The 18,966-nt window shown below is 46.2% G+C and overlaps 1 protein-coding gene across 10 annotated transcripts in view; it reads left to right on the top strand.

The window, feature by feature from the left end:
• The window catches only part of FBXL14 (F-box and leucine rich repeat protein 14), a 38,063-nt gene extending 24,444 nt beyond the window's left edge, over positions 1–13,619 (top strand). For 2 of the 10 annotated variants that reach the window (XM_030938973.1, XM_030938978.1), the window contains exons 2-3: positions 4,870–4,928; positions 5,770–6,594. In XM_030938973.1, the coding sequence (XP_030794833.1) occupies positions 4,870–4,928; positions 5,770–5,815 (105 nt within the window). In that variant the 3' untranslated portion in view covers positions 5,816–6,594. Of the gene's footprint in view, positions 1–4,869; positions 5,662–5,712; positions 6,596–11,513; positions 12,777–13,463 lie in introns of those variants that run through there. The other 8 variants (XM_030938979.1, XM_030938977.1, XR_004059586.1 and 5 more) reach the window with 7 other exon arrangements.
• The last annotated feature ends 5,347 nt before the right edge of the window (positions 13,620–18,966 follow it).

Here is an 18,966-nt window from a genome sequence, read left to right as displayed (position 1 = left end):
TAACTGCTGTGTCTCTGTCCCAAGGTAATCATTTTAAAGTCAAATAAACAACATGTATGATTAGGATATTTCAAGTCTCTTTTTCAAAAGCACTATATCTGTTTATGAAACTGATGAGGTGTGTTGCTTAAGCTTTGCTAACTAAGAAAATAGTGTTTTACACCGGCTGGGCACGGTGGCTCGCGCCTGTAATCCCAGCACTTTGGGAGGCCAAGGTGGGCAGATCACCTGAGGTCAGGAGTTCGAGACCAGCCTGACCAACATGGAGAAACCCCCGTCTCCACTAAAAATACAAAATTAGCCGGGCGTGGTGGCGCATGCCTGTAATCCCAGATACTCTGGAGGCTGAGGCAGGAGAATCGCTTGAACCTGGCAGGCGGAGGTTGCTGTGAGTCAAGATCGCACCACTGCACTCCAGCCTGGGCAACGAGAACAAAAACTCCGTCTCAAACAAACAAACAAACAAACAAAACCACCAGAAAAAAAAAAAAAAAGTATTTTACACCTATTGCCATGCAATAGCATGCTTTTGATACATGAGTACATGTATAAATTATAAGATAGACACAAGATTCTAAAATAGTGGCTGAAGGACCATGCAATCAGGGAGTCATAACAATGACCGATTATTAGTGATAAACACATGCCACACAGAGAAAGGACTATGGACAATAATGGCCTATTTAACCTGCCACTGTCCTGCAGGAACCGCTCACCTGGAGCAGCAGCAGACAAGGGTAGATGGAGCTGCATTATATGGCGACACTGGGCGACTTGGTCCACACCATCACTGCTCCTCCCATCATTACCACACCACCTGGGAGGACCACCAAAGGGGAGATCAAGAGAGACCGAGGAGAATTGCTACCGCTTGGTCTCCATGATCACGCCATCAAAGATTCATTCACTGACTATTCAGTGTATGCTCTGACTAAAATGGGAAAAAGTGATTGAGACACTTGCGTTCTGTTCTGCTTTGCTCACTTAGTCCTTAGCTTGACTGCCCTTCCTGTGCCTCACATTTTTCACTTGCAAAACCAGACAAAATGCTAGACATTCTACTCACCATCAGACCCAGGAAAGCCTACAGGGAATCATCACACGGCGTGAAATCAGCTCCAGCTCAGCAGGCAGGTATTGCAGGCAGAGCACACAGCCGTGCCCACCCACGTTTTCCACCTTCACCCTTCAGGCACAAGACCCCACCTTCTGACCACCAGCTCCTGCATGTTTTTGCGGAGCCCTCTTGCCCACCCTGGTAGGAAGGAGATACCAGGGATGAGTGCTCCCTGTGACAGCCCTCAACCAGGGACAGGCAGGAGCTGTCGTATAAGGACATATGTTCTACCCTGGCTGACTTCCCCAGCAGGTTTGGCTCCAATGGCCACAGCCATAACTGGAGTGATAACCCTCTCCTGACTGGCTGTCTTCCCTTCCTTGTCTCACTTGCCCACTCTCTCATCAGTAGCTCCTTCATGTCACAAGTAATCTACTGGCCCTCGAGTCACTGTTTCAGGGTGGGCTTCTGTACGAACACAAACTAGGACAACAGGTCTTCTCTGGACGGGACCCCACACTAGACAAAGCTGGGCAGGGCTTAGACCAGAGGGGAAAAAATTCAACTTCTAACATGCAACAACAGCCAAACTGGTTCTCTTAGGAAGAGTGTGAACCTCAAAAAAGCATCCTTCTTGTCTGGAAAGCTTCCTTGCGAAGGAGCTCAGTGGGTCTGAGGGAAGCAGTGCAGCTCTTGAGGGGCATGCTGGCTCTGCAGTGGGCATGTGGTGTGCCCTGCCCTCCCTTGGCTCTGTGTGAGCCTCCTTTCCTTTGCACAGGGGACTGTGGGTGAGTGGCACAGCCTTCAACAAAAGTGGCTCTGCTCTTTGGCAGTGATCTTTTCTGCAGAACAACATAAAATGAGCATTAAGGCCGGGCGTGGTGGCTCACGCCTGTAATCCCAGCCCTTTGGGAGGCCCAGGCAGGCAGATCATGAGGTCAGGAGATCGAGACCATCCTGGCTAACACGGTGAAACCCCGTCTCTACTAAAAATACAAAAAATTAACCGGGGGCAGTGGTGGCGCCTATAGTCCCAGCTACTCGGGAGGCTGAGGCAGGAGAATGGCGTGAACCCGGGAGGCGGAGGTTGCGGTGAGCCGAGATTGCGCCACTCACTCCAGCCTGGGTGACAGAGCGAGACTCTATCTCAAAAAAAAAAAAAAAAAAAAAAAAAAAATGAGCATTAAAAAAACTTCTAGGACGAGCTATGCTCAACAACTATAAAGAACCAAGCAGTTTCTTATTTAGCACATGAGAGCGTGGGGTTGAAGAGGGAAGAAGGAAGAGGCGAAGCCAGGAGAAAGGAGAGGGAATGGGAGGGAGAGGGAGAGAGAGAGAGTTAGAAAACATCATAAATTAAGTGGATAAAAGGAAATGACCACTTCACAAACAACCACTACCTTTCCTCAACCTGGAAAGGAGAATGAAAAGGAGAAAAAAGAGAAGCAAAACAAGCATTGATTATATAAATTCGCATGTACAGAGATAAAGATGCACCAGCTTTTTCTTTTTGTTCTGTAAAAACGTCAATGTATTCTTTATAGCTCAATCCTATGAAAATACTTGTGAGATTATAATTATGCTTTATATTATTAAAGATAATTATTCTGGGTTATTCTCCATGTCTCAGGACTTTGCCTTTTGCTGGTCAGCCTAAAGTGACCTCACAGAAGCACAGTTTATATCTGAAGTGGGTTTCTTGTAGACAGCGTATAGCTAGCTCTTATTTTTTGACCCATTATGACAATCTGTCTTTTTTTTTTTTTTTTTTTGAGACGGAGTCTCACTGTCGTCCAGGCTGGAGGGCAATGGTGTGATCTCGGCTCACTGCAACCTCCACCTCCTGGGTTCAAGCAATTCTATTGCCTCAGCCTCACGAGTAGCTGAGATTACAGGCACGCACCGCCACGCCGGGCTAATTTTTGCATTTTTAGTAGAGAGGGGGTTTCACAGGTAGTATGAGTTTCTTATCATAACAACACAATCCTAATTCCTCCCCCCATCCCTTGTAATATTGTTGTCACTCATTTCCCTTATACATAAGTATATATGTGAGGGTACATAATTGAATACATTGTTGCTATTATTTTGAACAGTTATCTGTTAGAGTAAGAATAAGAAAAATAAGTTATTATTTGGCTTTCACTTCACTTATTCCTTCTCTGCTTTCTTTACTTAGATCTAAGTTTCTGACCTATGGCATTTTCTTTCTCTCTAAAGAATTTCTTGTAACATTTCCTGCAAGGCAGGTCTACTGGCAACAAATTCCCTGAAGTTTTGTTTGTCTGAAAAAGTCTTTATTCTCCTTTACTTTTAAAGGATAATTGTGCAGGGTACAGAGTTCTAGGTTGGTGGTTTTTCTCTCTCAACCCTGACGTCTCACTCCACTCTCTCCTTGCTTGCCTGGTTTCTGAGATAAGTCAGATGCATTTCTTCTCTTTGCTCCTCTACAGGTAATGTGCTTTGTTCACTCTGGCCTCTTCCAGGATTTTTTCTTTATCTTTGATTTTCTGCAGTGAAAATGATATGCCCAGGTGTAGTTTTTCTGGCATTTGTCCTGATTCTCTGAGATTCCTGGATCTGTGGTTTAGTGTCTGACATTAATTTGGAGAAATCTGTCATTACCATTTCAAATATTTCTTCTTTCTTCTCCTTCTGGTATTCCCATTACACATTACACCTTTTGTAGATGTCCCACAGTTCTTGGATATTCTGTTCTGTGTGTGTGTGCACGCGTGTGTGTGTGCGTGTGTGTGTGGGGGGGTTTCTTTTCGCTTTTCGGATGTGGAGGTTTCTATTGAGATAAGCTTATGCTCAGAGATCCTTTCCTCTGCTGTGTCCAGTCCACAAATCCATCAAAGCCCATCAGTGGCATTCTTCATTTACGTCACTGTGCTTTGCTCTCTGCCACTTCATTTGTTTTTTTCTTAGAATTCCCATCTCCCTGCTTTCATCGCCCACCTGTTCCTGCATGCTGCCTACTTTATCCATTACATCACATTAATCAGAGTTGGTTCGATTTCCCGCCTGATAATTCCAGCATCCCTGTTGTCTCTGAGTCTGGTTGTGAAGCTTGCTCTGTCTCTTCAACGTGTGTTATTTGCCTCTTATTTCATTTTATTATTATTATTATCATTATTTTTGAGACGGAGTCCCGCTCTGTTGCCAGGGTGCAGTGCAGTGGTGCGATCTCGGCTCACCGCAACCTCCACCTCCCGGGTTCACGCCATTCTCCTGCCTCCGCCTCTGGAGTAGCTGGGATTACAGGCGCCCGCCACCACGCCCGGCTAAGTTTTGTTGTTGTTGCTTTTGTATTTTTAGTAGAGATGGGGTTTCGCCATGTTAGCCAGGCTAGTCTCGAACTCCTGACCTCAGGTGATCTGCCAGTTTCAGCCTCCCAAAGGGCTGGGGTTACAAGCTTGAGCCACCGTGCCAGGCCCTATTTACCTTTCAGTATGTCTTATATGTTTTTCTTGATAGCGGCTCTGACTGGGTGAAGGCAACTGCTGTAGAGAGGCCATGAGTGTGTGGTGGGAAGGTCTATTCTGTAGTCTACAATCAGGCCTCAGAGTTTTGGTGAGCCTGTGCCCCTCAGCTGGACACTCACAAATGCTGAGTCTCAGTCCTCCCTCCCACCCCCACCTTAAGTGAGCCGGAAGCTGGCTAGAGCGGGCTGGCGTGGGGGTTTCCCTTGCCCCAGGTCAGTTAGGTGCTGATAAAGCCACAGTGGGGTTAGGGGAGGCGACCTTGTTAGGAAGGGCAGAGTGCTGCAGCCTCTTTCAAAACGGTCCTTTTTCTTCTTTCCACTGCAGGAGGCACGAGGGGATTTTTCTCCATTATTCACTGTGAGAACTCGGGGAAGCTCCAGAAGGTGAGGGAGAGACTTGGTTCCTGTGGATCTTTAACTTGCCCGCTCTGAGCCTCCGGCACTTTGGTGATGACAGCTCAGGCTTCCCCGCCTCCGCACTGCTCCTGCAGAGGCTGCTGCCCAGGGCTTCTGCTCCGGTACCTTGCGAAGCTGCATTCTCCTGCCGGTTTCTCCAGTTTTGGGGACTGTGGTTTACTCTGAGACCTTATGGATCCAAGGAGACTTGCTTTTTCAGTTTGTTCAGCTTTTTACTTGTTAGGATGGAATAGCAATTTGCAAGCTTCTTCGACAGGAAGCTAGAAGTTCCACACTTTAATTTTATACATATAAATATATACATGTGTACATATATACATGTGTAGGGGTATTGTATATATACACATAAAATGATGACATGTATAATGATGATATGTATTACTGAGAACGTAAAATATAATTACATAGTGATAGCTGGACACAAAAGGAATTCACAACTCCCCAAAGAAAATACATCTGGATGACCTGCCTAGCAATTTCCCCATGAGATAGAGGAATGTCTCCGTATTTCATTCCCTGTTCCTGCCCTGAAACAATTTCAATCACTTGACAAATCATTATCATTCATTAATAATGTTTACTGAGTGCCCATATGTGAAAGAAATCCACTATACATTCCACAGATGCATTTCCTCTCCCCACGGGGTTTCCGTTTTAATGGGAACAATGTAGCATATATCTGTCTTCCCTTTATAGATTCTGTTTGGGTTTTTTGTTGTTGTTTCTTGTTCTCTCTCTCTCTCTGGTCCAGAGGAATAATTTCCTGGTTTTGTAAACTAAGCTGGATCATTTCACTTCCATGAATCAGGGAATACTTTATGAAGGAAAAAGGATTTACAGAGGACTGGGGATAAGAGATGGAGGGAAGCTGAACAGAAGGCAAACGAAACTGGCTGAGCCTCTTCAGAACAGAGGACAATTCCTGATGGTGAGTCAGTCTGGATGGGGGAATGGGACACCTTAGATGGGGATCCAGAAAGAATCACTGGGGTCAGAAAGAGCAGTATGTCAAGAAGAGGTCCAACTGACGACAAGCAAATATTGCCCTAGTATTACCATTCCTGTGGCCCCATCTCAAAATTACCCTGTCAGTTTGATGGGATAAAATTCTCAGACCTCATTTCATACCACAGACACTGAATCTCTCTTCCACAGCTTAGGAAGTTCGAAGAAGTAGACTGTATGTGTGTCTTCCAAAGCTGTCTACCAGAGACGATCAAGGTGTTGGAGAACTTTGTCTTTCTTAATTGTTCTGGTAACTGCTGTGTACAACCAGGCTAAACACTCACTGATAAGAATTCTTTCCCTGCTGCCCCAGTACAACTTCTGGATTGTACACTAGTACAAGAGTCCTAACTCAGGAACTTGCCTACATGCAGAAACTGGCTGACCTGGGCTTTGGGTGTAGCAACCCTTCCTAAAAACATGAGTATCATCCAGCAGTCTAAACAATTTGATGGGTAGACCTTATATTGAATCACAAAGGTTTAGGAGTAGGAATTAGCTAGTCCAGTGGTTTTTTTAAAAAAATTTTTTAGCTGGGCGCAGTGGCTCAAGCCTATGTAATCCCAGCACTTTGGGAGGCCGAGATGGGCGGATCACGAGGTCAGGAGATCGAGACCATCCTGGCTAACACGGTGAAACCCCGTCTCTACTGAAAAATACAAAAAACTAGCCGGGCGAGGTGGCAGGCGCCTGTAGTCCCAGCTACTTGGGAGGCTGAGGCAGGAGAATGGCGTAAACCCGGGAGGCGGAGCTTGCAGTGAGCTGAGATCCGGCCACTGCGCTCCAGCCTGGGCGAGAGAGCGAGACTCCGTCTCAAAAAAAAAAAAAAAAAAAAAAAAAAAAAAAAAAAAAAAAAAAATTTTAAAGAAGTAGAACATAAATAAATAACATTTATGTAGTTGAAAATTGGGGAGGAAAAGGGATCTCCACTGGCCCCTAAGTAAGAACTGTCTCAAAGTTCTGTCTCAAAAACCACTTATGTAGCCCAATTCCTCAATTTTTATTATTTTTTGTCTGTTTTTATTTGTATTATTTATTTATTTATTTTTGAGATGGAATTTCACTCTCGTCACCCAGGCTGGAGTGCAGTGGCATCATCCCTGCTCACTGCAACCTCCACCTTCTGGGTTCAGGTGATTCTCGTGCCTCAGCCTCCTGAGTAGCTGGGATTATAGGTGCACGCCACACCATCCAGCTAATTTTTGTACTTTTAGTAGAGACAGGGTTTCGCCCTGTTGGCCAAGCTGGTCTTGAACTCCTGACCTCAGGTGATCCACCTACCTTGGCCTCCCAAAGTGCTGGGATTACAGGCATGAGCCACCGTGCCTGGCCTATTTTTATTTTTTTAAACAAGGTGTTGCCCTGTCACCCAGGCTGGAATGCAGGGGCAGTATGAGAACTCACTGCAGCCTTGAACTTCTGGCCTCAAGCAATCTTCCCACCTTGGTCTCCCAGTAGTGCTGGGGTTACAGGCATGAGCCACTGCACCCTGTGCAATCCCTCCATTCCTATAGGTGAGGAAATGGGTACACAAAGAAGTCAGGTAAATTACCCAGGGTTACGGGACTAGGGGTAAATCTGGTTCCTGATGTTTAATCCTGTGCTCTTTCCACTACAACACCCTGTCTCTGAGAATCAATTCTGAACCCATGAACTACACGTGGCGATCTTAAGCCACAAAAATTACTGACACAGTGTTTTCATTAAGGACTCCCCCTTCCCTGTCCATTTCCGGAGAATGAGAGGTTTCTACCACATTGACTCCAATTGGTAATTTTGAATTCCTTCTTGGCAGAAGTAATATAGATCAGATTCCATTAAACATATTGCTACAGTGAAAATTTATTTTTTAAAAAAATTCAAACCCAGCTTATGGTCTACAGACTTCTGTAAGATTTAATCAGCACCAGTTTAGTATTATACTGCAAAAGAATGTGGATGGTGTTTGGAATTTTACTATAAGTAGGTTTTGTGTATGTTGCATATATTGGCCTCATGTTGGTACCTTCAATAATTCTGACAGCAGTTGGTTTCCAAGTCCCTCACCATAAAAGTGGCTGCATATTATGAAATCCAACACTAGGATATCACTATCCCAGGATCCCAAGGAGTTTATCCCTATATCTCATTTAGTTATCTTCCAAGTAATCTGCTGTGATATGCAATTTGCTACCCTGGCACAGAGAGGAGGAAAAGAATCATTAGCCACCCTAAGCCTGGAGTTCTGAGGCTCCCCCAAGGTTCCCTAGGCTCCCCCAAGGCCTCAATGTGGCCTTTCTAGGAGGTGGCTCTGTGAGTCCAGCTTCATCACCAAGGAATCTTGGGTTATTTATGAGATCAGAACCCTTATGAATGTAATTCTGTTCAAGACAATTTAAACGAATGAAACAGGCATGATGGTGCACGCCTGTGGTCCCAGCTACTTGGCATGCTGCGGAGGGAGGATCTCTGGAGCCCAGGAGTTTAAGGCTGCAGTGAGCCACAGTGGTGCCACTGCACTCCAGCCTGGCAACACAGCAAGACCCTGCCTCTAACATTTTTTTTAATTTAAAAAAAGAAGGGAAGATAAGTGAGAATTTGAAAGAAATGATAGACATATTTGAAAGCTGCAGGGGCAGGGTGGAAGCAGCCACAGAGGACACGGCGGGGCGTCAGCTTGTGGGACTGGAAGTTCCATGCGAGCACCTAGAGCGAGGTCTCTCATACTCATTCCCACACCACTGAGACTGGCCTTTCAGGAAGGACCGATTGAGGAAGCAACAGCCATGAAAAGGAGCCCACAAAGAACGAGGAAACAGTCTACATGGAGTATAAACTCAAGGCCAGCATCCAAGTAAAACATCAAATTGGAAAGAAGAAAAACAGAAACATTTCAGATGGCGAAGCTGAAACTCAGTCTCTGGGATGTGGTGACTTCGGTCTCCCTCTCATGCCTGACAGTGGAGTCAGAGCCCTGTCATTTTTAGAGGCTGGGTCCCTGGCACGCAACGCCTCTGGTATAAAAGAACCCACTCACTGCGCAAATGGTCTGGGCAGGGGACTAGGTGTGTGGGGCCAACTCACATCCCTGACTCCGGTTTCTCAGCCATTAGCTCATATCTGAAACCTGGTATTAGAACAGTTCATGCCGGGACACTCTTTGAACTCTGTTTGCCCTAGTCCTGGCATTGCTGCCCTACAAAGGGAGGAGAATTTTAACAGCATTAAAAAAAAAAAACAAACAAAAAAAAAAAAAACAAAAAAACAACAAGGGAAAGAGGATGAAATACTTGTAAAGCTTTTGATAGTATTGAGTCACACACATATAAGCATGCAAGTGGTAAGAGTACTGAATGTTCCAGAGCATACACAATACAAGTTGCAGTAGAACTACCTTTTATATTACCTCACGGAGCAGCAAGGCTACGTTGGAGCTGAGAACAAAACTGAGGCTTCTAAACATTTGGGGCTTTTGAATACCTCTCCCCACACATTGTTTTGAAGTGACCCCCAGCTTTCTGAAGAGCACGGAGGGTGGAGCATGGGCATCGTGCAGCACTGCAGAAAGAGCAGTGGGCTTTAGAGCTCACTTACACTGATTGTTTTCTGCATGACATAGAGCAGACGACCTAGCCTCTGGTCTTGTTTCCTCTTATTTATTTATTTATTTATTTATTTATTTTTTGAGACGGAGTCTCACTCTGTCACCTAGCCTGGAGTGCAGTGGCGTAATCTTGGCTCACTGCAACCTGCACCTACCAGGTTCAAGCAATTCTCCTGCCTCAGCCTCCAGGGTAGCTGGAATTATAGGTGCATGCTACCGCACCCGGCTAATTTTTCTGTTTTTAGTAGAGACGGGCTTTCACCCTGTTGGCCAGGCTAGTCTTAAACTCCTGCACTTCAGGTGATCCATCCGCCTCGGCCTCCCCAAGTGCTGGGATTACAGGTGTGACCGTGCCCGGCCCTGTTTCCTCGTCTTTGAAATGAGAATATGAAAGCCTACTTCACAGGGCTGTAGTTGGAATAAACGAAATGAGATGATGTCTGTCAAGCTTCTACTGTAGGGCCTGGCATATAGCAGATCCTTCGTTCATTTGATCAATTTTAAGCACCTTACTACATGCCAGGCACTGTGCAAGGTGCCGGAAATAAAAATTAGTATGAACAGACTTGGCATCTGTCTTCTGGGAGCATGCAGTGTAGCCACCATTGTGTCACTAATAGTGGCACTTACTGCGAATGGCCTGGCTTGACTGAGGTGCACAGGTGGTACTTACATAGGTCACAAAGATGAGCAAAATACAGGCACTGCTTCTGAACTGCTCACATCTGACTGAAAAGCTAGGACATAACCACATAACTGGATGGGTCTGCCACCAATTAAGTGATCTTGGGAACATTATTTAACAATTTTGGACCTCAGTTTCCCCATAAGTAAAACGAGGAGGTTGGACTGGATTCATGGTTCCCAAACTTGGCTGAGTATCACAATTGCCTGGGGAAGCTTTTAAAAGTACATATTCCAGGGACCCACCCCAGACCTGCTCATCAGAATCTATAAGTGGAGGGCTCAGTGATCTGTAGTAATTTTTTAAATGTTCTCAAGTGATCCAACACAGATATTTTGGTCTTAGTCCATATGTAAGGTCCCTTTTAACAAAAGAGTTCTGGGGTAAATTACTATTATCCAAAGCCGAAGCAAAGATTACGAGGCAAACATCTCGGGGGAGGCAGCCGCACTGAAGCGAAACGTGAGCTGGGCCTTGGATGAGGGCTGGAACCGGAACTTGAGGGGACAGAGAAAGGGAAGAGTATGGAGAACTGAAGCCAAACATTTGGTGGAGGACAGACTGCTTGAATGGGAATTATGGGATCTCAGGCTGGCAAGGTAAATCAAGACAAACTCCCTTAGTTATTCCATCCATCCATCTGTCTGTCCGTCTGCCCATCCATTCATTCATGTAAATGATCGTCCATCCAGGCAGTGAGGAATGCCTGGCAGTGTGAAATGTGTACTATCCTAGGCCCTGAGGGTGGAAAGATAAAGACATAGTCCCGGCTGACCCAGCAGGGCTACAGATACCCAGGCAGTGACAGAAGCTAATGGTGCTAAAAGAAGTACAGGGCAGGCCAGGCACGGTGGCTCATGCCTTTAATCCCAGCACTTTGGGAGGCCGAGGTGGGTGGTTCACGAGGTCAGGAGTTCAAGCCCAGCCTGGCCAACATGGTGAAACCCTGTTTCTACTAAAAATACAAAAATCTGCTGTGTGTGGTGGTGCCCGCCTGTAATCCCAGCTACTCGGGAGGCTGAGGCAGAATTGCTTAAACCCGGGAGGCGGAGCTTGCAGTGAGCCAAGATCACACCACTGCACTCCAGCCTGGGTGACAAGAGCGAAACTCCGTTTCGGAGCAAAAAAAAAAAAAAAAAAAAAAGTGCTGGGCAAAGGCAGCCCAGAGGACTAACTGTGCCCAGAAAAGACAGACATCTGAAAGCAAAGGAGAGATAACTGGGTGTTACAGGTTCCACTGTGTCGCCCCAAAATGATATATTGATGTCCTAACTTCCAGTTCCTCTGAAAATGTCCTTAGAGGATATCTGAACACAGAGACAGATATGCGCTGTCTTTTTGAAGACAGTGCGAAGACACAGAGAGGCCACATGAAGGTTGGGGACTGAGTGACGTTCTGCAGTCTAGGAATGCCAAAGACGGCCAGCAAATCACCAGATGTGGGGAGAGAGGCCTGGAGCAGCTTCTCCTCACAGCCTCAGAAGGAACCAATCCTGCCAACACCTTCATCTTGGACTTGGGGCCTCCAGAACTGTGAGAAAGTACATTGCTGTTGTTTGAAGCCCTCCAGCTTGGTGGTACTTTGTTTCCGCAGCTCTAGGAAACCATACGTACAGCAGACGCAAAAGGAGAGCTGTGGGAGACTGCATATTGTAGGCTTGGCAGGTGATTTTTGAATTGTTGGGTTAGCCAGCTAATTAAGCAGCTAGCACACAGCAAGAGCTCAATAAACACTTGGTGAGTGACGAATGGGAGCCTGGGGAGAAGGAGTAAAGATGGGTTCCCAGGGAGAATGCTGGGATGTGGAGGAAATGCAGTCCCAGTCTCAGGCACGTTGAATCTCTCCAGAGAGAGAGATCTAGAGGCAGCTGGAGCACAGCCATGAAGCTTGGGAGCCAGAGATTAAGTTTTGGGAATCATCCATATAGAGATAATAGATTAGATGCAGTTAAACATTATATAGAAAAAAGAAAAGAGCGCTACAGGCAGACACACTGTAATTTGAGGTCTCAGAAAAGGATGGAGAAAAAGTAGAGGAAAGAGACAAGTCCAGCATCACAGAAGACAGGAGAGGAGATTTCAGGGAGGAGGACCCAGCTACAAGAAAACAGAAAAGGAAGACCTGTCTCAAGTGATCGGTTTTCCATGTCACAACTGCTGTGTTGTTTTGTTTAACCTAAATCCATGACAATTCCTGAATGATTTCCAACACAGCAGCTTTTGAATTTCTTAAATTCAAGAAAGATTTTGGAGGAAAAGATGAAGACGTTAGTATTTTAATCCTGAGTGTTTCAATAGTAATCTCAGCCTAAGGAGCTCAAAGACTGTGGGACAGGCAAACAATCTAGGAGTGAATATTATGTCCCTAATAAAAAGGCTTGGCTGGGTGCAGTGGCTCACGCCTGTGATCCCAGCCTTAGGGAGGCCAAGGCGGGCGGATCACGAGGTCAGAAGATCAAGACCATTCTGGCTAACATGGTGAAACCTCATCTCTACTAAAAATACAAAAAAATTAGCCGGGCATGGTGGCGGGCGCCTGCAGTCCCAGCTACTTGGGAGGCTGAGGCAGGAGAATGGCGTGAACCCGGGAGGCAGAGCGTGCAGTGAGCCAAGATTGCGCCACTGCACTCCAGCCTGGGTGACAGAGCGAGACTCTGTCTTAAAAAAAAAAAAAGGCTTAGAGAAGTAAAAATTCGTGACTGGTTTTAGGTAGAAGATCAGGTTCTAGTGAAGAGTTCTAATTCTTGGGCAAATATTCAAATCAGAGTACCAGCCATTTATTCATTTAACACAGTATTGACCACCTGGCACGGAGCTAGAAGCACAAAGATGAATAAACCCGCCAAGGAGCTTACAGTTTAATGGGGAAGACAGAGACATTATCGGGTACTTAAAAAATACGTTGAAGACCTTAGCTAAAGAAACTTTAGAAATCAATAATATGGAGGTTCCCCCAAAACTAAACATACTCTGCTCCTCTGTGTTCACAAGATCAGCATCAAGTAAAGATTAATCTCGAGTCGTGTTGTTTTCCTTGTTGGGTTTTGGACTTACTTGCAACTCCTTTCTTCTTATTTCTCCCTTTTGGAATGGGAACATCTATCCTATACATGTCCCACCATTGTATTGTGGAAGCACATTCACTTGTTTGATTTCACGGGTTCACAGCTGGAGAGCAGTTTGCCTCAGGATGAAGCAAACCTTTGAGTCTCATCTGTGTCTGATTTAGATCCTGGTCTTTGGAGTTTTGAGTTGGTGCTGGAAGAAGTTGAGACTTTTGGCCGGGTGCGGTGGCTCACGCCTGTAATCCCAACACTTTGGGAGGCCAAGGCGGGTGGATCACCTGAGGTCGGGAGTTCGAGACCAGCCTGACTAACCCGGAGAAACCCTGTCTCTACTAAATATACAAAATTAACCAGGCGTGGTGGTGCATGCCTGTCATCCCAGCTACTTGGGAGGCTGAGGCAGGAGAATCACTTGAACCTGGGAGGCGGAGGTTGCGGTGAGCCGAGATGGCGCCATTGCACTCCAGCCTGGGCAACAAGAGTGAAACGCCGTCTCAAAAAAAAAAAAAAAAAGTGGCCGGGCGTGGTGGCTCACGCCTGTAATCCCAGCACTTTGGGAGGCCGAGACGGGCGGATCACGAGGTCAGGAGATCGAGACCATCCTGGTTAACACGGCGAAACCCTGTCTCTACTAAAAATACAAAAAACTAGCCGGGCGAGGTGGCGGCGCCTGTAGTCCCAGCTACTTGGGAGACTGAGGCAGGAGAATGGCGTGAACCCGGGAGGTGGAGCTTGCAGTGAGCTGAGATCCCGCCACTGCACTCCAGCCTGGGCGACAGAGCGAGACTCCCTCTCAAAAAAAACAAAAAAAGGACTCTTAAGTCTACTGAGCTAGAACGAAGAATGAATGTATTCTGTATATAAGAAGGGCATGAGTTTAAGGGAGCCAAGGCTGGAACGCTATGGTCTGAATGTGTCTAAAGCCCCCAAATTAATATGTTGAACTTACCCCCCAAGGTGATAGTACTAAGAGGTAGGGCCTTTTGGGAAGTGATTAAGCCCCTTATAAAAGTGTCTGAGAGGAGTGCTCTGGCTCCTTCCCTCTTGCATCCCTTCTGCCATGTGAGGACACAGCGCGAAGGCACCATCTTGGAAGTGGAGAACAAGCCCTCACCAGAAGCCAAACCTGCTGGTGCCTATCTTTTGAACTTCCCAGTCTCCAGAACTGAGAAAAGAATTTCTGTTGTTCATAAATTTTTTAAAGCCTAAAAATGGAATTACCATATGAATCTTCTGGATATAGATCCAAAATCACTGAAATCAGTATGATGAATAGATATCTGCACTCCCATGTTCATTTCAGCATTATTCATAATAATCAAGACATGGAATAAATCTAAGTGTCCATCAATGGCAGAATGGATGAAGAAAATGTGGCACATCTACAATGGATTACTAACAGCCTTTAAAAAGGAGGAAATCCTCTCATTTTTGACAACATGAATGAACCTGGAGGAAACTATGCTGAGTGAAATAAGCCAGGCAAGAGAGATAAGTACTATATAATATCACTTATGTGTGGAATCTTAAAAAGTCAAACTTAAAGAATTAGAGTGCAGAATGGTGGTTACCAGATACTGGGGGTGAGGGGTGGGGAATGCAGAGAAATTAACCAAAGGGTAGAAAGTTCCAGTTAGACAGGAGGAATAATTCTTCAAGATTTATTAACCTGCATGGCAACCACAGTTAATAATAATGTATTATATATCTCAAAATTGCTAAAAGAATAGATTTTGAATCTATTCTCACTACAAAAAAGGACAGGTATGTGAGCTGATAGACGTGTGTGTTAGCTTGATATAATCATTCCACAAGGTATACATGTATCAAAACATCACATCGTCCCCTGTAAATCTACAATTGTTATTTGTCAACTACAAATAAAAGCTGAAGTTAAAAAATAAAAAAGTTATATTCTACTGGGGGATAAATAAACAAAATGCTATATACACATACAACGGAATATGATTCAGCCTTAAAAAAGGAAGGAAATTCTGATGCATGAGATGACATGGATGAAATATTGCTAAGTTTCATCCATGGATGAAACATGGATGCTAAGCAAAATAAGCCAGACACAAAAGGACATATTTTATAATTCCACTTCTAAGAGGTATTTAGGATAGACAAATTCATAGATAGAAAGTACATAATCCAGCACTTTGGGAGGCTGAGGTGGGAGGATCACTTGAGCCCAGGAGTTTGAGACTAGCCTGGTCAACATAGTGAGACCCTGTCTCTACAAAAAATAAAAACTAAAAATTTAGTAAAGGGTGGTGGCACACACCTGTAGTCCCAGCTACTTAGGAGGCTGAGGTGGGAGGACTGCTTAAGCCCAGAAGTTTGAGCCTGCAGTGAGCTGTGGTTGCAGCACTGCACTCCAACTTGGGCAACAGAGCAAGACCCTGTCTCAAAAATAAATAAATACATGCATACATAGGAAAGTAGAAGTAGACAGAAAGAAGTGGTTGTCAGGGGCTGGAAGGCAGGAGGGATGGGCAGTTATTGTTCAATGTTAATTAAACAATAGTGTTAATTCTGAACAGAATTTCAGTTGGGGAAGATGGAAAAGTTTTGTAGATGGACATAGTGATGATTATACAGCAATGTGAATGTGCCCAACGCCACAGAACTGTACACTTAAAAATGATTAAAATGGAAAATTTTGTTAAGTACATTTTACCATAATTTTTTAAAAAACAATAATGTTTGTGAACCTATCTGATAATTAAAGAAACTGAAGGTCTTTTTCCATGAGTCCCTATTGGAACATAAAGCTTCTTCAGCTCAATGAATGACTGAGCAGGTACAAGGCAGCATTGAAAGGAACGCATCCCACATTCGACCGTCCAATTTGATAGCTGGCAGCACCCCATGGGTCAAAAGACATATGAGGCCGGGTGTGGTGGCTCATGCCTGTAATCCCAGCACTTTCGGAGGCAAGGTGGGTGGATCACCTGAGGTCAGGAGTTCAAGACCAGCCTGGCCAGCATGGTGAAACCCCATATCTAGTAAAAATACAAAAATTAGCCAGGCATGATGGTGGGTGCCTGTAATCCCAGCTACTCGGGAGGCTGAAGCAGGAGAATCACCTGAACCAGGGAGGCGGAGGATGCAGTGAGCTGAGATCGTGCCACTGTACTCCAGCTTGGGTGACAAGAGAGAGACTCATCTCAAAAAAAAAAAAAAAAAATCCTGGCTAACACGGTGAAACCCTGTCTCTACTAAAAAATACAAAAAAAAACTAGCCGGGCGAGGTGGTGGGCGCCTGTAGTCCCAGCTACTTGGGAGGCTGAGGCAGGAGAATGGCGTGAACCCGAGAGGTGGAGCTTGCAGCGAGCCGAGATCGCACCACTGCACTCCAGCCTGGGCGACAGAGCGAGACTCCGTCTCAAAAAAAAAAAAAAAAAAAAAAAACCTCCTCTGAGATGGTTTCAGTTATTTAAATGTTTGAGAGCCAGGTGCTCCTGGCCTGGGTGAGGGACTGCCAGAAAACCACTGGGCAGCTGGAGGCCATATGGGAACTGCACCCCTGCAGCTGCATGGCCCTGTCCACCTCCTGGCACTTCTCCTTCTAGGCCTTCCTTCCACCCTTTCTTCTGCCTGATCGCTGGTCTCCCTTGCTCCTCTGCCCCACCTGGCTTCTCTGCTCTGCCCAGGATGGGATCTCTCCCACCATCTTTGTTCCTGTATTCCCTGCCACACCTCTATTGACCTGTCCACTCTACCTTCACCTGGAAGGGTTTTTCCCTCTCTTGCTTGCCAGTCCAGGGGTTTCCTCCGAGTCCTTTTCAAATGCCATTTGTCTCTGAAAGGCTTCCACGAACCTCCCACACGGGTAGCTCTCCTGCAGCATCTGCTGGCCAGTCAGCCTCACCAGGGAGGGCTCGTTCATTGAACGAAATTTGCCCACACCTGCTCCGGGCCGAGCCCTTCATGAGGGCAGGGCCATGGGCACAGTAGTAAATGGAAGGGGGTTTCTGCCCTCAAAGATGGGGGCCCACTGAGGAGGACAAACTAAAACCACATAGTTAAAGGAATGCACTAGGCTTCGTATCAGAATTTTTGTGTAGAGGTGTCTTTGGGAGCTCTCAGGAGAAAGCAGTATGCTTGGAGAGGTTGGGAGGTGTGAATCTTTCGTAAATGTGGTCGTCCCCCAGGCTCGGAGCTGCAAAAGGGTGCTGCCGACAGCAGCAAGGCATCGGCATCACGAGGACCACAAGTGTGGCTCTTTGGGTGTCATGCTCGGGAAGACGGCAGGCGGCTCTGACCGGCCGTGATGCTGGGCTCATCCAGGAGAGAGGTGGGAAATGGAATTGAATCAGAAGGGCCTGGAACTCCGTGCTCAGGAGTGAGAGTCCGGCCTCCTCCTGGGGCCCCAGTGCGCTGCTCAGTGCTCCCTAGTAAAAGGGGTGTCACTGGCTGTGGTCTCACCGGATTGCGTGTCTAATTCTTATTTCTCATTTGGGAAAGTTCAGAGCAGTTTTCCCTTGGCGTCAGTTCACAGCAGAGCCAAAACTGTTGCTAAAGGCATGGTTAAAGATTCACAAACATCACAGCAAATGGCACTGTCACAATGGCTCCTGTTGGAGCCACAGACCAGTCCCCAGACCCTATCTAAGATGAGCAACCTCAGTGACTGACGTCAGACGCTCAGGGTGTGCGAATGTGCTCATCCACTAAACATGGCAGAGGATAGATCGATGGTATGCTCTGACGAAGGGTTCCACAGTCAAATAAGCATGGGATACACTCCCTCCTGCCCCTGAGGGAGTCGCACGGCATATGAACACATTAATGTTCTGTGGTTTTAACAAATGTGTTTAATTTGATGGAAACCAGCATTTCTCAGACTTACTTGATCATACAACCTTTTTTTCCTCCAAGTGCCTATTAACCTCTCAGGAAGAACAGATGTTGGGAAGCGCTGGATTAGATGATTTCCAGCCGGCCTTTCAGCCATTAAAATCTACTGCTTTATGGCTTGAGTATAAGTCACTGGGCTGGAACTTGAGTAACCAAAACATAATTGGGTTTTAGATATACTAACTTTTATTCCGAGTAGGCTTCAAAACTGGAAACGGGCATGACTTTACAAAGGGGATGTGATAATGACGAACGGTCCAAGGGAGGCTGGAGGGCCACGAATGGGAGAAGAACACAGAAAGCAGGAGAAAGAAAAGGCCTGAGAGGAAGGCAGACTGGTCGGAAGATTCGGATTGGAGGAAGAAAAGGATCTAGTTAAGTTACGAAAGTCTGGAAAGCATGAGACAGCTTCACAGAAATTCTCTGGGCACCGAGAAAGGCTGAGATAGGGATCAGGAGGCCACAAGGAGAACGGCCTCTACTTCACGGCAGAGGAAACCTGTTCCCTTGGGGGCCACTGGAATGGAGGGAAGAACCATGGCAGAGCACGATGCGCAAGCCAGGACGGCCTAGCGGGAAAGCACACTCACACGCAAGGAGACAGGGACCAGATAACTGGGGGGTGAAAAGGATGGAGAGAGGAAGGGCTAATAAGCACCTCAGCCCCCATGAAGAGCAAGGGGCTGGCTACCTGTCTTCTACCCACACAGCACGAGTAATTCCAGGCTAACTCCGTCACCTGACTCTCAATCCCGTCCCCTCTTGCAGCTGCTGGAACCTTGCCCCATGGATCACCCTCCT

This window comes from Rhinopithecus roxellana, chromosome 10, assembly GCF_007565055.1.
Source record: "Rhinopithecus roxellana isolate Shanxi Qingling chromosome 10, ASM756505v1, whole genome shotgun sequence".
NCBI classification, from domain to species: Eukaryota; Metazoa; Chordata; class Mammalia; order Primates; family Cercopithecidae; genus Rhinopithecus; species Rhinopithecus roxellana.
The sequence above is the reverse complement of the archived record's forward strand: the minus strand, read 5'-3'. Positions and strand labels throughout refer to the sequence as shown.